Source organism: Lissotriton helveticus, chromosome 11, assembly GCF_964261635.1.
Source record: "Lissotriton helveticus chromosome 11, aLisHel1.1, whole genome shotgun sequence".
NCBI lineage: Eukaryota > Metazoa > Chordata > Amphibia > Caudata > Salamandridae > Lissotriton > Lissotriton helveticus.
Genome location: NC_136072.1, coordinates 895901228 through 895920640, shown reverse-complemented (window position 1 = coordinate 895920640; position 19413 = coordinate 895901228). Strand labels below are relative to the sequence as shown.

Here is a 19413-nt window from a genome sequence, read left to right as displayed (position 1 = left end):
TGACAACAATAAAAGGTTATTACAACATGAAAACTTTTGGATCTTCAAATTGGAAACTTTAAAACCTACCGGAATGAATGACCGGGTTGAATACACCTGTTACCGGTGAAGACTTTATCATTGTCAAAGACTTTATTAACGTAATTGATTTTTTTGATTTGTACAATTTTTTGATGAGAAATAACTTTATTGTTTTTTGAGATGTACTTGTTTTTTTAAACGCACTTGCTTACATTCTCTCTTTTTTTTTTTTTTTTAAAGATCCATGATGTTTATTCTGGTTTTCAAACGGCACTGATGAGGGATTCCACCCGCTCCACATTTAGGCAGCTTGAAGGGCACGCCACCTGTTCAAGGGGCCTTTAGTGGGGATGTACTTCACACCACAGCCATCGGGCACAAGACGCTTCCCTGCACACATGCTCTCGAACTCGTCAGCATTGAATTTGGTGAAACCCCATTTCTTGGAGATGTGAATCTTTTGGCGCCCGGGGAACTTGAACTTGGCTCTAAGCAGAGCTTCAATCACATGTTCCTTGTTGGAAGCCTTGGTGCGGAATGACAGGATCACCTGCCTGATGTTCACACGGGCTACAGTGCCCTGGGGTTTGCCAAAGGCTCCACGCATTGCGGTCTGAAGTCTATCAGCACCGGCACAGGACAACATTTTGTTGATGCGGATGACGTGGAACGGATGCAGGCGCACTCTGATGTGGAAACCATCCTTACCACAGCTCTTCACCATGTACTTGTTGTAACAAATACGGGCAGCTTCCAGCGCTTCAGAGGACAGCTGCTCACATTCATCAGACACCATGTGGCCGCATAGTGGGAACTTGTCCACCTTTGCCTTCTTTCTGCCCAAATCGAAAATCCTAATCTTGGGATCAGGAACACCCCTGCAGAAACGGGATTTGGGATAGGGCTTGTTTTTGCAGTATCTGTAACATCGCGCGGGACGGCGACCCATGGCGGCTGCTGCTGGTCACCTCGCCAAGCGGAAAGAGAGAGGTCCCGCGCATGTGCGCTGCATAACTACTTGCTTACATTCTCTGATCTGATGTCGCTTTTTAAGCATCAAGTATTATTTCCACTCATCATTAACTATACACTTGTTTGTTTTATTTTCACTTTTCAATCTTCTTTTAAATTACCTCACTGCTTTTATTAATCACACACTTTAAGATGGCCGCCATTATAATCGAGACACGTCAGTCCTATCTCAATGACTACACACACACATAACTTCATGGCGTTTAACGATTACACGCTTCTGGAGAACGGAGCACGGTTACAGTGTTAGATGCGAGCACATTGAAGTTCCATTACGTAAGTGAAGCCATATCTCTGAAATGCTAAAGCGGTTCACACGCGTTCATCAGCATGACAATGAGTACACGATCTTTTAATACGCGCATTACGAATTACTTTGAACAAGCATAGTTCATTTAAGTATTTTCACCATCCGTTCGTTTATTTCCCATTTTAGCTTACTTCTGTAGTCCACTTCTTCAGTTCACGCCGGCTAACTTTACTTTCACATTTAGAATCGGACGTTTGACTGACCATTTAGATACCATTGTTTATCAACAGGATTACACACCGTTTATTTATTTCATTTCACTGTGGGTCCCAATGGCACTCTCTCAGGGTGATTGTATGGTGTTCACACAATTTATGGATTGTTAATTATGTAATTCTGAATCATTTCCACTTATCCTCATGTACAATACACTTAATCTACAGAACCCAGTCCCTGATGAAGGATTTTTAATAGGCGAAATGCATTGGATTATACTTTGGGATTAAAAATGGATTGTTTCTCTTGAAGAATTCTGCTACTAACCATGAATAGAGTCTGATACCTAATGGATTGATACAATAAAGTTATCAGGAAAACAGAATAAGATATCGTTTTGGTTTTGAAAATTTGCAACCCAGTTAAGGGATCACGCTGTGACTAGGGGACGTCACCCAATTTAGGGGCAAGCAAATTCAGCAATGCAAGGCAGCCATGAGCCATTGGGGTCAAATACTATAAAGGAAGATTTTTCTTCCCTTAATCCAAAAGAAGCCCTCTTTAACCCTTCTGGGGCCATGTATTTGTTTTTTGAGATATTTGTTTCCAGATCTAGGTTACCCACGCGGCTACACAGCTACTAATGAGTGACCTCAAACCATTAGGGGTACAGGACCTCAAGACGGCATCATATGCATAGAGCAGGATGGGTACTGAAGTGGACTTAATCTTAGGTAAATCCTTTGATGAGGTTTGAAGACATTAGTTTAAGCAATTAATATATAGGACTAATAGGATAGGGCGCAGAACGTAACCCTGGTGAACACCTCATTGAAGCTCAAAGAAATCAGTGCATTCTCCACCTGTTCTGTACCTAACAGAGGCACACACTCCGCTATGTACGGTCTGAAGAAAGACAACCAAGTCATCTACCATCAAGCCCTAAATCAAACTGAATTGCTCAGAGGTTGCTTCAATTGTGCAAACGTGTATTTACTGATGATTAAGTGAAGATTGAGACATTGCTCTATCATGCTAAGATCTTTCCTAAGCTAAATTGCATGGGAGAGATAACTTGGTTTTTGCTGACATACTTCTCAGTCCTGTTCAGGACAATACGCCCTATGATCTTAACCATGGAGTCTAACACGGAAATTGGCCTGTAACATTGAGGGTAATTTATACAGCCTTTTTCATAGGCAGGGATAACCACAGCTGTGTGCTTGGAATACAGAAAGCAGTTGATAGCAGTATTATTTGCCACGTTCATGATGGCAGGTACCCAGAGACCAACATTCTCCTTGTACAGATCCATGGAGACCCCGTCTGGCCCTGAGGCCTTCCTCAATGGGCTAGCACCAATTCACTCCCAAACGTCTGTTACATCGAATCTAATGGACCGAGGAAAAGATTGAGGTAAACCTTCAGGGCTTTAATCTATTGGATCCGAAAAAGAGTTGATGCCTTTGAAATTATTTACGCAGGAATCAGCATTGATGTTGGATACCAAACCATCGGTCAGAACTTCTGTGAACTTTGGACAATTAATAATTTTCCCAAATCCTCCTTTGTCCCTGGCTTTGTTAGCTGCTAGTGCTACCTGGCTATCCCACATATCCTGTTTGACCACCTGCTTTCTGTTCCTTAGTGCTTTTTTATAGGCAGAACAACAGTCCACTAAGTTAGGCCTATCCGTATCGGCTAACTTGTTGTCTTTGCATAACTGCCTATTGGCCACCCTACAATCCTTGTCAAACCAGCCGGGGTCAAGGTCTTTCCTTACCTGCACTGGTCACAGAAGACTGCTTTTTATATTTACATTTAAGGAGTGAAGAACTAAGATGATGGCATCACTGGGCTGGGTGTACAACTGAAGGTGCACCATGATTAAAGACAGATTAGATTTAATTACAGAGAAAGAAAGTTTGGAAGAATCAGCACCCGGCCCCTAAGCCTTAACCCATGGTCATGCGAGGAAACACACATTGCTCCAGTCAGGCAAGAAGGAGGAGTAACAGTCCCTAGGGTTTGTATGAGGACCTTGATGGGATTATAATCGCTAAAGGCACTGGTCGATATGGCGATTGCACATTTTACCTTACCCATAGGGGATGAGACAAAAACATAATCAATGATGGAGCCGTGCCATTTCTTGTGAAAGTGGGAATAATGACGTCAACAGCCCCTTGTAGTTCCATAGCATTAGATAGCCAAAGGTCAAGTAAATGCTTAAGCAACTTATCTCCTCTGTGGTAAGAATACCTAGGTAGGGAATCTTCCTGAAATGGCTGAAGGACAGTAGAATTGGAGACCAAGTTAGCATTAAAATGCCCTCAATTAAGATATTAAAGTTGTTAAACATTGAAAATAACCCCCTGCGAAGACAACACACAATGAAGTACAAATCATAAACATGACAGGTGGATTTATGAAACCCCACAGCATTATAGAAGTTCACAATGCAAAAATTCAATTGATTAGGGAAGACCACCCATAGGATTAGTTTTCCTGCATGCTTGATACGCACTTGAAAAATCTTAAGGCTGTATATTGTGTGGATGAGGATCATTAAGCTCCCACTAGATGTTCCCCTATTAGATCTGTCAGCAGGCACTCAGACAGTCTGGTATCCATCCCAAATTGGATGGTCTAAGCAGCAGGTGTTTTGAAACAGAATGAAATCAAAGTTTGAAACATGGGTCACCCAAACTGAATCATTTAATTTAGAAGACAACTCAGGCACATTCCAACGAGGGACCTGAGCGATGCCCCTTGGTGGAGTAATAATAGCAGTGATAGAGGTTGGGTTGTTGCAAAAACAACAATTGATGGACAGAATGCAGAACAATGTCATACATTCACCCCAGTACAGAGATCTGGGCCTAAATCCATCGTTTTTTTGCACTCCACACCACCCCAGGTCAGACATGGCTATATGCAAATCAGCCTCAACCCTGTGCCTCATGGGAACAGTCCACCCCGAACTGCCAAGCCATGTCTTTCCTGGACCGGAATCAAGCATCCAAGGACCAGTTTCTGGCTATCAGCCTTCATCAGCCTGGATAGCTTGACTCCAGTGGTGTGGAGAGCATGGGACTCACGTCTGAGCATACCCATCCCACTCGGGGTGACAAACGCAAAAACAACAATTGATGGACAGAATGCAGCACAATGTCATACATTCACCCCAGTACAGAGATCTGGGCCTAAATCCATCGTTTTTTTGCACTCCACACCACCCCAGGTCAGACATGGCTATATGCAAATTAGCCTCGACCCTGTGCCTCATGGGAACAGTCCAGCACGAACTGCCAAGCCATGTCTTTCCTGGACCGGAATCAAGCATCCAAGGACCGGTTTCTGGCTATCAGCCTTCATCAGCCTGGATAGCTTGACTCCAGTGGTGTGGAGAGCATGGGACTCACGTCTGAGCATACCCATCCCACTCGGGGTGAAAAATGCAAAAAGAACAATTGGATGGTCTAAGCAGCAGGTGTTTTGATACAGAATGAAATCAAAGTTTGAAACATGGGTCACCCAAACTGATTCATTTAATTTAGAAGACAACTCAGGCACATTCCAACGAGGGACCTGAGCGATGCCCCTTGGTGGAGTAATAATAGCAGTGATAGAGGTTGGGTTGTTGGCCACAGAATTCCCCAAGACTATACAACGTTAGGGGGATGGATCACTAACACACTCTCTGTCTGGGGATCTAAGTTAGGAGTACCCGAGTAGTTCCCAATCACCTAGGAATATTCAACTGGGGTGTGGTTGGTGTCAGTTCATATAATTTAGATCCATCAACGGTGCAAAGCAGTTGCTAAAGGGACATGCTAGAGTCTTCTACCTGAGTAAGGATATGCACTCTTGGTTAAGAAATTGAGGTCATGCCTCTATTTAGGTGTCGATAGAAAACTCCTAGCGGTAATAGGTGTATGATGCCTTCTGGTGCCATGGACTGTCACCACTGAGATAGTACTTACCTAGTGAGTGGCAGATATCTAAAGTTGACGATTATACAGTCACCATGAAATGTCTTAGCAGTAGGCCCAATCCAGTCCACTCGATAAACCATCAAAATGTTATGATAATCACGCAAGGAAAGGTTTGAATTGCCTGCCAGCTAATGACACACTTTGTTTTTAAGTTGATCAAAGGACTCAAAGTCAAAGTGAAGAAGGACTCAGTTCTAGGATCCTCCAGCTTTGGGATGTTGGCCAGAACCACAACAAAAGGACAACTTTCGGGAGGTAGATTTATACATGGTAGGGTTTCACTGAGATGGAGGTTGTGATAAGGGGTGGAGTCTATGATCCAATGCTTAAGTAACACAATCCGCGGGTTTTGGGGATAAACGTGTCCCAGAAGGCTTGCTGGGAGCAGTTTGGGTAAGGTTTTAGAGATGACATTGCTATTGTTGGCAGAGCAGGTCCATTCCAGATCTCCCTGTGGGTGTACCTGCCTCACGCCGCTATCCTGCCTCACTGCCTGACTGACACTGGGCTGCTCCTGTTGAAGAGGCCTTGTTAGCCAGACCTCAGCCAACTTAGCCCATAGTTTCCCTGCACAGAGACCCAAGCTCCTGTTCCCAGAGTCGCCTCACTCACGTTGTTTTCACATTTCCACTGCTTGCATCCAGCTGTTTGCCTCCTAAGTGTCCCTCCCAAGTCCTACTAAATAGAGGCTACAGCTGGACCGTGCCGCTGGCGTGCCAAAGGTGCCCCAAAGGCAAGCCCGTCTGGACCCCCACAGATACTCCACCACAGACCTTCGTGCCCTGGAGCCCAGATGAAATAACAACTGCTGCTGCACATCTCCTTGCTCCACAGCAGGGTCATTCACCTGCCAACGCTGCAGGTCCACCTCCATCCTGGGATTGGCATGCCCCTCCTGCCGGCTGTTACCTCCCCGGAACCACTCTGATGTTTTCTGATCAATGTCAGATCATTCTGCAAACATGCCACCGAAATCTGGGACACCATCTCCACCATTGCTCCTACGTGACCTTCATCACAGAGACCTGGCTCAACTTGGCTTCAACCTCTGACATTGCCACTGCAACATCCTAAGGCTACAAGATGAAACACAGAGACCGCACCCACAGACACGGAGGTGGCATTGCAATCATAAACAAGTAATCCATCACCTGCACCACCACCGAAGATGACACCAAGCCAATCATGTATCCCCTGAACTTCCAACTCGCCACTGACCAAAAATCCACCATCAAAGTCACCCTTGCATACAGAGCCCCAGGGCCTCGAAATAGCCTCAGAGGTGCCATAACAGAATTCATCCCCCTTCTCACCATCGATTAAGAACACTAAACCTTCCTGGGAGATCTCAACTTCCACCTCAACGACCCACAGACACCAACTCCACCGACCTCTAGGAACAAATGGACAACATCGGCCTCATGCAGCTGGACTCATATGCCACGCACAGAGCAGGACGCACGCTGGTCCTTATCTTCACATCCAGCAACAGAGTCAGATATAGCCACAAAACTCAACAGGTCTGATCATTTTATTGTACACATCACCATCACTGGTCCAGTTTTCACTCCTCCAAGCCGCCAAAGCACCCCCTTCTGCAGCAGGACCAAAGTCACACAGCAAAAATGGACCGATGTCCTCAGCATCACCAAGCAGGATGCCTCCGCCAACCTGGATCGGGCAGAAGAGGACTTCAATGCCTGGATCTCCAGTCATCCCCACCAAACCAGCAATAACACACAGATTCATCAAACATACTAGCTGGTGCACCCTTGAACTCAGTGAGGCAAAACACAGACGCAAACAACTAGAAAGAAAATGTCAAGCATCAGAAATGACACTGGTCGAGCCACCTTCAAGTCCGCCTGCAACAACTAACACCACCAACTGAAAGACGCCAAAAACAAGGCCCTGGCAAACAGCATCAAGGTCAGCTGCTACCAGACCAAGGAACTCTTCACCATCGTCAGAGAGTTCATCTGCTCATCGGCCACCAAAAACTCGATCCCCTCCTCACAGTATCTCTGCGACACTCTAGAAGACCATTACCTCAACAAGCTAGCCATCATTTACAGGAACATGGATCTTGTAATGATTTCCAAGCAGGTTCCGCAGGAGCGTCAGGAATCTGGAGAGTAATCCTCAGCCTTCCCCTACGGCCTTCCGACTCTATCAAACACTAGAGTATCGAATGGCTCGCCAGGGGAAAACAGGGAGACAAAACAAGGAAAGGTTGGGGGAGAAAAAATAGAGCTTGATGGTGGACTTCAGAATGGATGCTTGGTAACAGGTAGGCTGGAAAGAAAGATGAGTATTACAGTCTATCTTTGCTAACCACAATATAAATATACACGATGTCTATGATACATGTAAGATCACTACATACCACAATTGATTGTCTGGACTGTAGAACTGATAAGTAGGATATAATAAGGTGTTCGTATTGAGCTAATGCAAAGATGACAAAAAACAATAGTAAATAACTCTTTCTACTCTGTACTGGTGAGTGTTAAGTATCTAAAGTGTAAAGCTCACTCTGTATGTTCTTGAAGGATACTGGGAAAACATCCAATATTCCTGTAGGTATGGATATGAGCTTGAGCCAATACCATAAATCTTGCATTAATATCTGTTAAACAAGAAACACATTCAGGTTCTCTCACAATTGGTCACAAAGAATATATATATATTGTAAGGCAGGGCACAGCGCTGTTACCATGATTCTGTGATGAGTCGCCTGAATATGTACCACACTCAGGTCCACGCAAGAGCCCCAGAAGTAATCTGTAGCTGGTCAAGGAATGGGGGAACTGATGAAGTGCACAGGAGGATCCAGAAACAAGTGAGGAATATTATGACCAAATTAATTAGCAGTGCCCAGCCGGATGGCGGAGACAATCCCGGCCGCCAGGCGAAGCACCAGGAACAAATAGGAGGGGGAAGGAAAGGAACCTCACTATCTAAGTGAACTGTAAGGGAGCCCAGCCGGATGGCGGAGATCAAACCCGGCCGCCGGGCGGAGCACCTGAGGACTGAAATGGAAACAGAAGCTGAACCCAGCCGGATGGCGGAGAAGGTCCCGGCCACCGGGCGGGGCTCAAGGAAGGGGAAATATGGATGACTACAGCAAACTCTGTAACCACCGCAAAAGTGGACGTCAGGTGGAAAGACTTCACATAACCAGGATTCCGCTGAAGGAGCAATGGATGCGGAAGCCCACAACACCTTGCCCAGAGGGCAGGAATCCCTCTAGAAGCGAAACGGAACAAAATCGCAAAACCGGAAGTCAGGCAATACAGAAACGGGACGGAACCCCAAAACGGAAGGAGCTAGACGCAAGAACGTAAAGCGTCGTTCTGTTGTTCTTAGCGTCTTAAATAGTGAATGCAATTAAAGGTACAGTGTAGGAGGGAAGTTGGGGCATGACAGCACACTTCCCCCACAATGCACCCCCCCGGGTTTGGGCTTGTCAGGATATTTCAGATGATACCCACGTACCAGCCGAGGTGTATGGACGTTAGAAGCTGGTTCCCATGTGCGCTCCTCAACTCCATAACCCTTCCAATGAATCAAATACTGTAGGTTCTTCCCCACTCTTCGGGAATCTAGTATGGCCTCAACCTCATACTCTTCAGAGTCCTGAATGGTTATAGGAGCGGGTTTCTTAGGCAGTCTAGTTCCCGGTTCAACCGGTTTCAACAGTGAAACATGGAATACCGGGTGGATCTTAAATGAAGGGGGCATTCCAATTTCATGGCCACAGGATTAATCATTTTTACCACCTTATAGGGGCCTATATATTTGGGGTTGAACTTGTGTGGGCCACCTAGTGCTATGTATCTTGTGGAGAGCCACACTTCATCTCCCGGTGTGTAAATAGGTTCTAATCTCCTGTGTAAATTTGCCCCTTCCGTGTATCTCACCTTTGCCATTTCGAGACCGTCTAATGCATTCTTATGTACCTTTTGTAGTCTCTCTATCCTATCAGTAGCAGCAGGGGTCGGACTATCTGTAGGGATTCCTGAAGGCAACAACTTAGGGTGGTAACCATAAGAACAAAAGAATGGAGTGGTATTGATAGAGGTGTGTGGACTGTTGTTGTATGAGATCTCAGCTAACCATACTAGCTCGTCCCAGTCCTCTAGGGATTGCAACACCTGATTCCGTATGTATTGTTCGAAACATTGGTTAACCCTCTCTGTTTGTCCATCTGACTGCGGGTGGTGACTAGAGGATAACCTAACATCTATCTGGAGCAAAGAACATAAACACTTCCAGAAACGTGATACAAATTGGGCACCTCTATCAGAAACCAAGACAGAAGGGAAACCATGGAGTCAAACTATCTGTTGCATGAATACAGATGCCAATTCAACAGCTGTGGGCACCCCCTCAAAGGCACAAAATGAGCCATTTTCGTGAATAAGTCTACCACTACTAACAAGGTATTGTTCTTCATCGTAGTGAGCGGTAACTCCACTATAAAATCAAGAGACACTGTATGCCAAGGGCCAGGTGGGGAAGCTAAAGGCATGAGTAAGCCCACTGGATTTAGGTGAGATACCTTGGTTTGAGCACATACATGACATGTCTTTACAAAGGATGCTATGTCTTTCAGCATAGTAGGCCACCAAAAATGGTCATGTACAGCCTTGGTTGTTTTCTTGATCCCTGGATGACCTGCCACAGGATGAGTATGATACCACGTCATGACCTGTTCTTGTAACTCACTGGAGGGCAGCACCACTCCCCACTGTACACAAACATATCCTTCCTTAGTAGAGGTCTCGTGGGAGCCCACTAGAGTTTGCATATCCACTGAGGCCTGACTTTTCTTAACCTGAGTCACAAAATCTTCTTCAGTCAGTATACCTCCTATGATATTTGCTCTGGGAATTATAAAGGTCTGTTCTACTGATTCTGTAGGGTGTTCAAACCCCAATCTAGATAGGGCATCTGCCTTGCCGTTTCTTTTCCCAGGTCTGTATTGAACGGTGAAGTCGTATTCGCTGAAGAATTGGGACCAACGTAATTGCCTCATGGACAGAGCTTTAGCTGACTTGATGTATTGTAGGTTACGGTGATCCGTATACACTACAACAGGATATCGAGCTCCCAGTAGGTATTGCCTCCACTCCTCAAATGCCTTTTTAATTGCTAGGAGTTCCTTATCTCCCACAGCGTAGTTATATTCAGCAGGGGTGAATTTATGTGAGTAATAGGCTACTGGATGACACTCTCCTGACACAGAATCCGCCTGAGACAGAACACCTCCCACTGCCACTTGGGAAGCGTCTACCTCCACCACAAAGGACAGGGTTGGATCAGGATGACGCAAGACGGGGGCATTGGTGAAGGCCTCTTTGAGTAGCCGAAAAGAATAATCGGCTTCAATGGACCATGTAAAAGGGACCCCCTTCTTCAACAAGGCCGTAATGGGCGACACCAGGGCTGAGAAGTTCCGAATAAACCGTCTATAAAAATTGGCCAGACCCAGAAAACTTTGGATTTCTTTTACGGTACGAGGAGCAGGCCATGAGAGAACAGCATCCACCTTGTTGGAATCCATACGGATGCCCCACGGAGAAACAACATACCCCAAAAAGGGGACCTCTTGTGTATGGAATGTGCATTTCTCCAACTTGCAATACAAGCGATTCTCCAGTAAACGTTCCAACACGTTACGTACATGATGTATATGTTCTGTCATAGAGGGAGAAAAAATCAGTAGATCATCTATATATGCAATAACATATATGTCAAGCATGTCTTTTAACACTTCATTTATAAAAAACTGAAACGCCGCAGGGGCATTACAAAGCCCAAAGGGCATCACAAGATACTCAAAGAGTCCAAACTTGGTACAGAAGGCGATCTTCCACTCGTCCCCCTCCTTGACCCGTACAAGATGATATGCCCCACGCAAGTCTAACTTGGTAAAAAATTGGGCATTGCGTATTCTGTCAAGAAAGGAGGCTATAAGAGGCAGAGGATAAAGATTTTTTATAGTGACATCGTTTAGCTTTCTGTAGTCTATGCAACAACGAAGACCCCCTTCCCTCTTCGGAATAAAAAACAGAGATGAAGAAGCAGGGGAACGGGAGGGTCGGATAAAACCTTTCTCAAGCATGAGGTCTAAATATTCTCGTAACTACACATTCTCTTTTTCAGTGAGAGCATAGACTCTGCTGCATGGAATTCTTGCCCCTGTCTCAAGATCAATACGGCAGTCGTAGACCCTATGTGGAGGTAAGATTTCGGCTTCTTTAGCATCAAAGACCGACTGTAGATCGTGATAACAAGATGGCAAGACTGAGCTGATCTCACTGCTTTCAATACCGATGGATTTCTCTTCAATAGCTGCTCCTACTAGATGTGGACAAGTAACAGGGGGGAAAGTTATTGTAGAAGTTTCCCAATTTATGTTAGGGTTCTGAGACCTCAACCAAGGAATACCCAGGAGCACTGGAAATTGTGGAGAACAGATTAAATCAAACATTATATCTTCTTGGTGATCGGGTTCTATTTTCATGTGCAATGGCATCGTGCGATGTGTTACAGGACCAGAGATTAGAGAGCTGCCGTCTATAGTGGTAACGTTACTGACTATCTCTCTTTTTGCACAGGGTATCATATTTTCTTTTGCCCACTCCACATCCATATAGTTCCCAGATGCCCCGGAATCTATCATTACTAAAACATGTAGTCCATTTTCTCCCTGAGTCAGATATGCAGACACATATAGATGATTAGTGGGGTTGGTGGTATAATCAGAGGAAGAGACTGTAAGGCCAGACCTACCCGGGATCCTCGTCTCACAAGATCCCAGGCTTCCTAGTTTCCCGAGTACTTTGATTGTGTAGGTTTAATAGGACAGTCCTTTAAAAAGTGACCTGCCTTGCCACAATACAAACAGAGCCTAAGCGTTCTTCTTCTCTGTCTTTCTTCGGGCGTCAATGGTCCTCTTACTATGCCTATCTGCATGGGCTCACTATCATCGTTGGTTTTCTCTGAAGTACTCTTTTTCTCTTTAATAGGAACAAATCTGGCTTCGAACTTTCCTCTCTCTTTCTTCCTTTCCTGTAGTCGGTGTTCAATTTTAACTACCAAATCAATAGGATCTGTACAGGATGTTGGTAGGTCAACTATCTGTGAGAGAGCGTCTTTTAAATCGTCTCTTAAGCCCCTGTAGAACATTGTACTGCGTTTCTCTTCCGGCCAGTTGGATTCAACCACCAGTCTGCGGAATGATGTTATGTAAGCAACGAGATCTTAATTTCCCTGTTTAAGACTTAACAATTCAGTATCAGAAGAATGGGTATACATGTGTCCATCAAACAGTTTATGGAATTCCCTCCTGAATGCTGTGTAACTATGTAATAGTGGGTCGTCTCTGTCCACTAAAGGTATGGCCCAAAAAGCAGCAGCACCACTTAGATATGATATTACAAATGCTACCTTAGCCTGATCAGAGGGAAAGCAATTAGCCTTACAAGAAAAATGCAACTGGCATTGACTAAGGAAGGCGGCGCATCGCGCCGCGTCCCCTGCATACCTTTCAGGGGGTGCTAGAGGAATGGAAGGAGGTGTAGTGACCTGCACTACTGATGTTCCTCCACCTGTAGCCCCTGCAGTTTGTTGTCTTTGCAGAGTATCTACCCTAGCAATCAAAGCCTGTGTTTCAACCTGCAAATTTCCTAACATGCCAGCTAAATCTGTTAGGGAGACTGCTTCTAGATCCATGACGCTCGGGCAGAACACACCACGTGGGCTTTACGTTCTGTAATGATTTCCAAGCAGGTTCGGCAGGAGCATCAGGAATCCGGAGAGTAATCCTCAGCCTTCCCCTACGGCCTTCCGACTCTATACAACACTAGAGTATCGAATGGCTCGCCAGGGGAAAACAGGGAGACAAAACAAGGGAAGGTTGGGGTAGAAAAAATAGAGCTTGATGGTGGACTTCAGAATGGATGCTTGGTAACAGGTAGGCTGGAAAGAAAGATGAGTATTACAGTCTATCTTTGCTAACCACAATATAAATATACACAATGTCTATGATACATGTAAGACCACTACATACCACAATTGATTGTCTGGACTGTAGAACTGATAAGTAGGATATAATAAGGCGTTCGTCTTGAGCTATTGCAAAGATGACAAAAAACAATAGTAAATAACTCTTTCTACTCTGTACTGGTGAGTGTTAAGTATCTAAAGTGTAAAGCTCACTCTGTATGTTCTTGAAGGATACTGGGAAAACTTCCAATATTCCTGTAGGTATGGATATGAGCTTGAGCCAATACCATGAATCTTGCATTAATATCTGTTAAACAAGAAATACATTCAGGTTCTCTCACAATTGGTCACAAAGAATATATATATATTGTAAGGCAGCGCACAGCGCTGTTACCGTGATTCTGTGATGAGGCGCCTCAATATGTACCACACTCAGGTCCACGCAAGAGCCCCAGAAGTAATCTGTAGCTGGCCAAGGAATGGGGGAACTGATGAAGTGCACAGGAGGATCCAGAAACAAGTGAGGAATAATATGACCAAATGAATTAGCAGTGCCCAGCCGGATGGCGGAGACAATCCCGGCCGCCAGGCGAAGCACCAGGAACAAATAGGAGGGGGAAGGAAAGGAACCTCACTATCTAAGTGAACTGTAAGGGAGCCCAGCCGGATGGCGGAGATCAAACCCGGCCGCCGGGCGGAGCACCTGAGGACTGAAATGGAAACAGAAGCTGAACCCAGCCGGATGGCGGAGAAGGTCCCGGCCGCCGGGCGGGGCTCAAGGAAGGGGAAATACGGATGACTACAGAAAACTCTGTAACCACCGCAAAAGTGGGCGTCAGGTGGAAAGACGTCACATAACCAGGATTCCGCTGAAGGAGCAATGGATGCGGAAGCCCACAACACCTTGCCGAGAGGGCAGGAATCACTCTAGAAGCGAAACGGAACAAAATTGCAAAACCAGAAGTCAGGCAATACAGAAACGGGACGGAACCCCAAAACGGAAGGAGCTAGACGCAAGAACGTAAAGCATCGTTCTGTTGTTCTTAGCGTCTTAAATAGTGAATGCAATTAAAGGTACAGTGTAGGAGGGAAGTTGGGGCATGACAGATCCCCATCCCACTGACCTCTCCAGCCTCCCACTCCCACAAAGACTGCCAGTGACCACCTGCTCATTACATGGGAACAGCTCAGCAGAATCCTCCGGTCACTGCCCACATCAACTCTTCAACCTCGGAAGCGAAGAGATCAGCCATCAGCTCACCACCAGCTTCAATGCCTCCGTCACGGCAGCCACCTTTCCTGATGCCTGGAAGTACTCAGAGATCAGACCCCTTCTCAAGAAACCCGCCGCAGACCCCTGCGATCTCCTGAATTACCGCCCCACCTCGCTACTCCTGTTTCCTGCTAAAGTCCTGGAGAAGGCAATCACCCTCCAACTCCCTGAACACCTGGAGAGAAACAGTCTGCTGCCCCCCAACCAGGAATCAGAGCCAACCACAGCACAGAGACGGCCCTGATCACAGCAACAGACGACATCCGTATCCTACTCAACAGGGGTGAGTTGGCCGTCCTGATTCTTCTCAACCTCACAGCAGCCTTCAACACCATCTCCCACCATACACTCATCAAACGTCTACACCAGATCAGAATCAATGAGGACACTCTCAGATGGATGGCATCCATCTCACAGGGCGCACCCAGAGAATCGGCCTCCCTCCTTTCACCTAACAACTCAAGCGCACCATCTGTGCCATCCCTCAAGGTTCATCTCTCATTCTAACTGTCTTCAATATCTTCATGACGTCACTAGCAGATATCGTCAGAAACCACAACATCACCATCATCTCCTACCCCGATGACACCCAGCTTGTTCTCTCACTCTCAGCTGACCCCAACACCACAAAGTCCAATTTCCACAACTGCATGAAGAACATCTCATCCTGGATAAATGACAACTGCCTGAAGCTCAACATGGACAAAACCGAAGTGCTGATCTTCGGCAGTCACACCGCCGTCTGGAATGACTCCTAGTGGCCAGCGGAACTTGGATTGACCTCCACACTGAAAGGCATCCCCGCAACCTTTGCATCATTCTGGACAGCAAACTCTTTATGAAACGACAGGTCAATGCAGTGTCCTCTGCCAGCTTCCACCCTCTCTGCATGTTCCACAGAATCTTCAAATGGCTCCCAATCAGCACCAGAAAAAACAGTAACACAAGCCCTCATCACCAGTTGTCTGGACTATGGCAACGCACTTTAGGCAGGTCCCACCAGCAAACTCATGAAAAGACGTCAGACGATACAGAATGCAGCAGCCAGACTGATTATCACCCTGCCCAAAAGGACCCACATCACCCAGCACCTGAGAGACCTTCACTAGCTCACCATCCAGGAAAGATGCTTCTTCAAACTCCTGACCCACGCCCAGGGGCGTAACACATGACCCCGCAGCTCCCGTGGTGCGGGGATGCCCCCGTGCTCCAGGCACCCCCTCACTCAGTCTTAGCGGAGCCATCAAGCAAGCCTCAAGCCTGTGCGCGCATCATTTAATTCATGATTGAAGTTCAATCATGAATAAAATGGTGCGCACAGTGGCGTCCTCCCCATAAATTAAATGGTGCGCGCCGCACACGTCACAGCCAGCCGCACAGCCTCTTCATTATTTAAATGGTGCCGTTTTGGTACGCCGGCCTCTGATTGGTTGGCAATGGTGGTGCGCATGTGCACGCCCGGGCCGGGCGTGGCCAAAAGGGACTTTCCCTTCTTGCTGCACGCAGGATGATGAATTCAACTGTGGAAGACCGAAAGTGGCAATGAAACAAAAGCAGACTTGGGAGGTCTCTGGAATTGTTGCCGCTTCACAGGTAAGACTGTGGCTGTGGCTGATGTGTCGCTTTCGACACTAACAGCTGGCTGCAATTTCCGTGTCCTGCTACTGTTATGTACAACCGTTGCTGCTGTGCTTGCTGTTCGTCTTTCCATCCTCTGTGATGTCTATGTTGTTTTTTTCCCTGTCGATCTAACTTAATCTTAATGCAAGCTGCTACTGCCCTTTCACCCCTTACCATTGATTTGTCCTAATTCGAGGGGCGGAGTCATTGTACAACTATGCACATTTTCATTGTTATCTATTGTCACTGTGAAGCATGCAGGCCCTGGAAATGAAAATAGATATATTCTCTTGGAACCCATCGATTAGAAGGGGGTGGGGGAGTGAGGGGCAAAAAGCGTCCAAATCTGGGGGCAGGGGGGCGGGGGGAGTGTGGCGTTCTGCCCATATGTACTCACTATTTTTTAAACCTCTGCCCCAAAAGAAATTGAGACCAAGGAAAAATGCAACAGTGAAGCTGTTAATTGATCACACGCAGATTTCAGTTTAAGGTAGTTTATGGTGTTAAGGCACTTGCTGCAGGAATCTACTTGTGTCCGGCAAGTATCCAAGAATAATACTAGTAAGTAACCTGCTGGTGATAAGTCTGAATCGTACAATTCTTGTTGGGTTAATGTGTTCCTGCATGGTAATGTGCGTAACGTATAGATCAGAGCTTCCTATGGTCTTCTCCTAGCTCAGTGCGCTAATGTATGAGCTGCAGAGGACCTTGCACAAGTTGTCGGTCATAATTTCCAGTATTGGATAAAATAGCCCAGTGGTTCATGGTTGTGTTCCAAAGATATTGAATGCCACCTGATTTGTATACTGAGCTGCTGGGGTCACTGGGATGTAAAATGCAGGTCTGCTCTAGCATGGATGGGTGATGGAAATGGAATAGAGTGATTTCAGATAGGCTGAGCAGTCATGTTGTGGCAGGGCACTGTTTCATGTGTCACCCCTAAGATGCAAGCTTGACTACTTTTTTAGTCACTATCAAATAGCACCTCGCACAGCCGGACACCACCCCATTGAGAGCCTTCAGCGCGTTAAAGAGGCTAGGGATGCAAACATGCAGACACTGCTCAAAATAATCACTCTCCGCACAGCGAGAATAGGGAAAATGTACACCTTCAAAATGTTGCAAAAGTTTATCAGGGTTTAAGTGGGATGAAAATTCTGTGTGGGGGGGGGGGGTCTCTCGAAGGGTCATGGCCACTGTAATTAAGGGCATGGCTTCATAACACAAAAGCTAAAAATCTGTGCTTAGCATAGTATGCCGCCCGACTTGTACTTTGCTGTTTCTGTCTTTGCATCCAGATATATGATACAACAAGTAACATCACACCTACAACAAGTCAGGACTGTTGGCTGTGTCGATGGTTGTTAGTTCATAAGATAAATAAGCAGCAACTATGGCTTGTATATAATAATGAAAAAGCTTCTAGTTAAAGCCGTGGTGACACCACCACAATGTTGCTGCTCCTCAGTTTCAAAAAGAGAAGGGAAACCCAGAGAGAAAATGACTCTCTTTAAAAGATTTACCTTCTCCTACAAAGCTCACCTGGCAAGACGTCATGCCGTAACTTCTCCACTAGTGAGCAGTGTGAGCATGCACACATCGATGTGCCCGCTGTCACTGCAGTCCAGAAAGAAACAGACCGCCTGTGCAAGGGCACAAAAAGAGCCCGCTAGAGACCCGTTTTGGGGCCCCCTTTAAAAATCTACTGGTGCGAGTCTGCTGTCTCATTGGCCTTTACTTACATCAGACCGGCCAATGCACTGACTTTATAGTTACTGGTGGAGATCGCTGACCCTGAATCTTGGATTTAAACAAGCCATGTCCGGCTTCTCCCTCAAGCATACCACCTGGCCTAGCAGAGCCTTGTGTGGGGAAAAACATAGCTGCATCTATGCAGTGTGTTGATTGGCCCCTTATATCGAGCCAGTGGACTGCAGCTTCCCTTTTCATTGCTGCACCCACCGCCCGTGCATTATAGCTCTGAAGGGTAGCAGTGGAGGTCAGTGTGTGGGTTGTTTAATTTTGGCAGTATGTTGGCCGAATGGGTCTTTTGTTCTGAGTTTTAATGATGATTTCCCCGATCTTACAGCAAAGCCTGAAGCAAGCTCAAATGCATGGCGTGATTACTGAAAAGTGAAAACACCTATAACGAGTATGAAGTGGTAGAAGGCAGCTACCTTATTTTCAGCCGCGGCCCGTGGAGGGAGTTACGGTGGGGCAGGGAGGCGGGGAGGGGGAGGGGCAGGGTGGAGGGTGCTAAAAACCGGCATATGGATAATTGCAGGTAAGTACACAATTTATTTAATAAAACGAAATTCGTAGCGCGCACAGCATCGCATTTTGCAATGCAGTGCGGGCTACGAAATTCATTTTATTAATTAAATTCTGTACTTACCTGCAATTATCCATATGCCGGTTTTTAGCACCCTTCACCCTGCCCCTCCCCCTCCCCGCCTCCCTGTCCCACCGTAACTCCCTCCATGGGCCGCGGCTGCTTATTTTCTTGCCTCTCCCACTGCCGATAATGTCCGTCCGCAAAGGCTATGTGTGACAGGTCACAGTGTAGGATGATTTGTTTTGGCTGTTTGTGGGCATGTAGGGTCTTGTGCATTGTGTTTTCTTGCATATTTCTATGCTATATAAACCATGCAAGAGCAAGCTTAAATGCAGAGTCAACATCTCTCATACCTAAGTTATAAAACATATATAAAGCATATGGGTGGCAGCTTCCTTTTTCATTGCCGGCCTGCCACCTGTGCAGTACAGTCCTGTGGGTTAGCTTTGCAGGTCAGTGTGTTAAGTGGCTTATTTCAGCCTGTATGGTCTGGTGCTCTAGGTTTTACTGGTGATTTTTGGATAATACAACAAACCTTGCCTGAAGTATCAGTAAATAAACACAGTCAAAATTCCTTGCTAAACAAGTGGCAGCCTTCAGCTAAGAGCTTTCTTTTTCCTTGCCTCTCCCACTGCTAGTACTGTCCCCAAAA

At 46.1% G+C, this 19413-nt stretch overlaps 1 protein-coding gene across 1 annotated transcript; it reads right to left on the bottom strand.

Annotated features, from left to right (window-relative positions):
- Positions 1 to 241: 241 nt before the first annotated feature.
- LOC144792227 (large ribosomal subunit protein uL16-like) lies at positions 242 to 1019 on the bottom strand. Its single transcript, XM_078667135.1, has one exon. The coding sequence runs from the start codon at positions 968 to 970 to the stop codon at positions 323 to 325; it is 648 nt and encodes a 215-aa protein (XP_078523261.1). The 5' UTR covers positions 971 to 1019; the 3' UTR covers positions 242 to 322.
- Positions 1020 to 19413: the final 18394 nt, after the last annotated feature.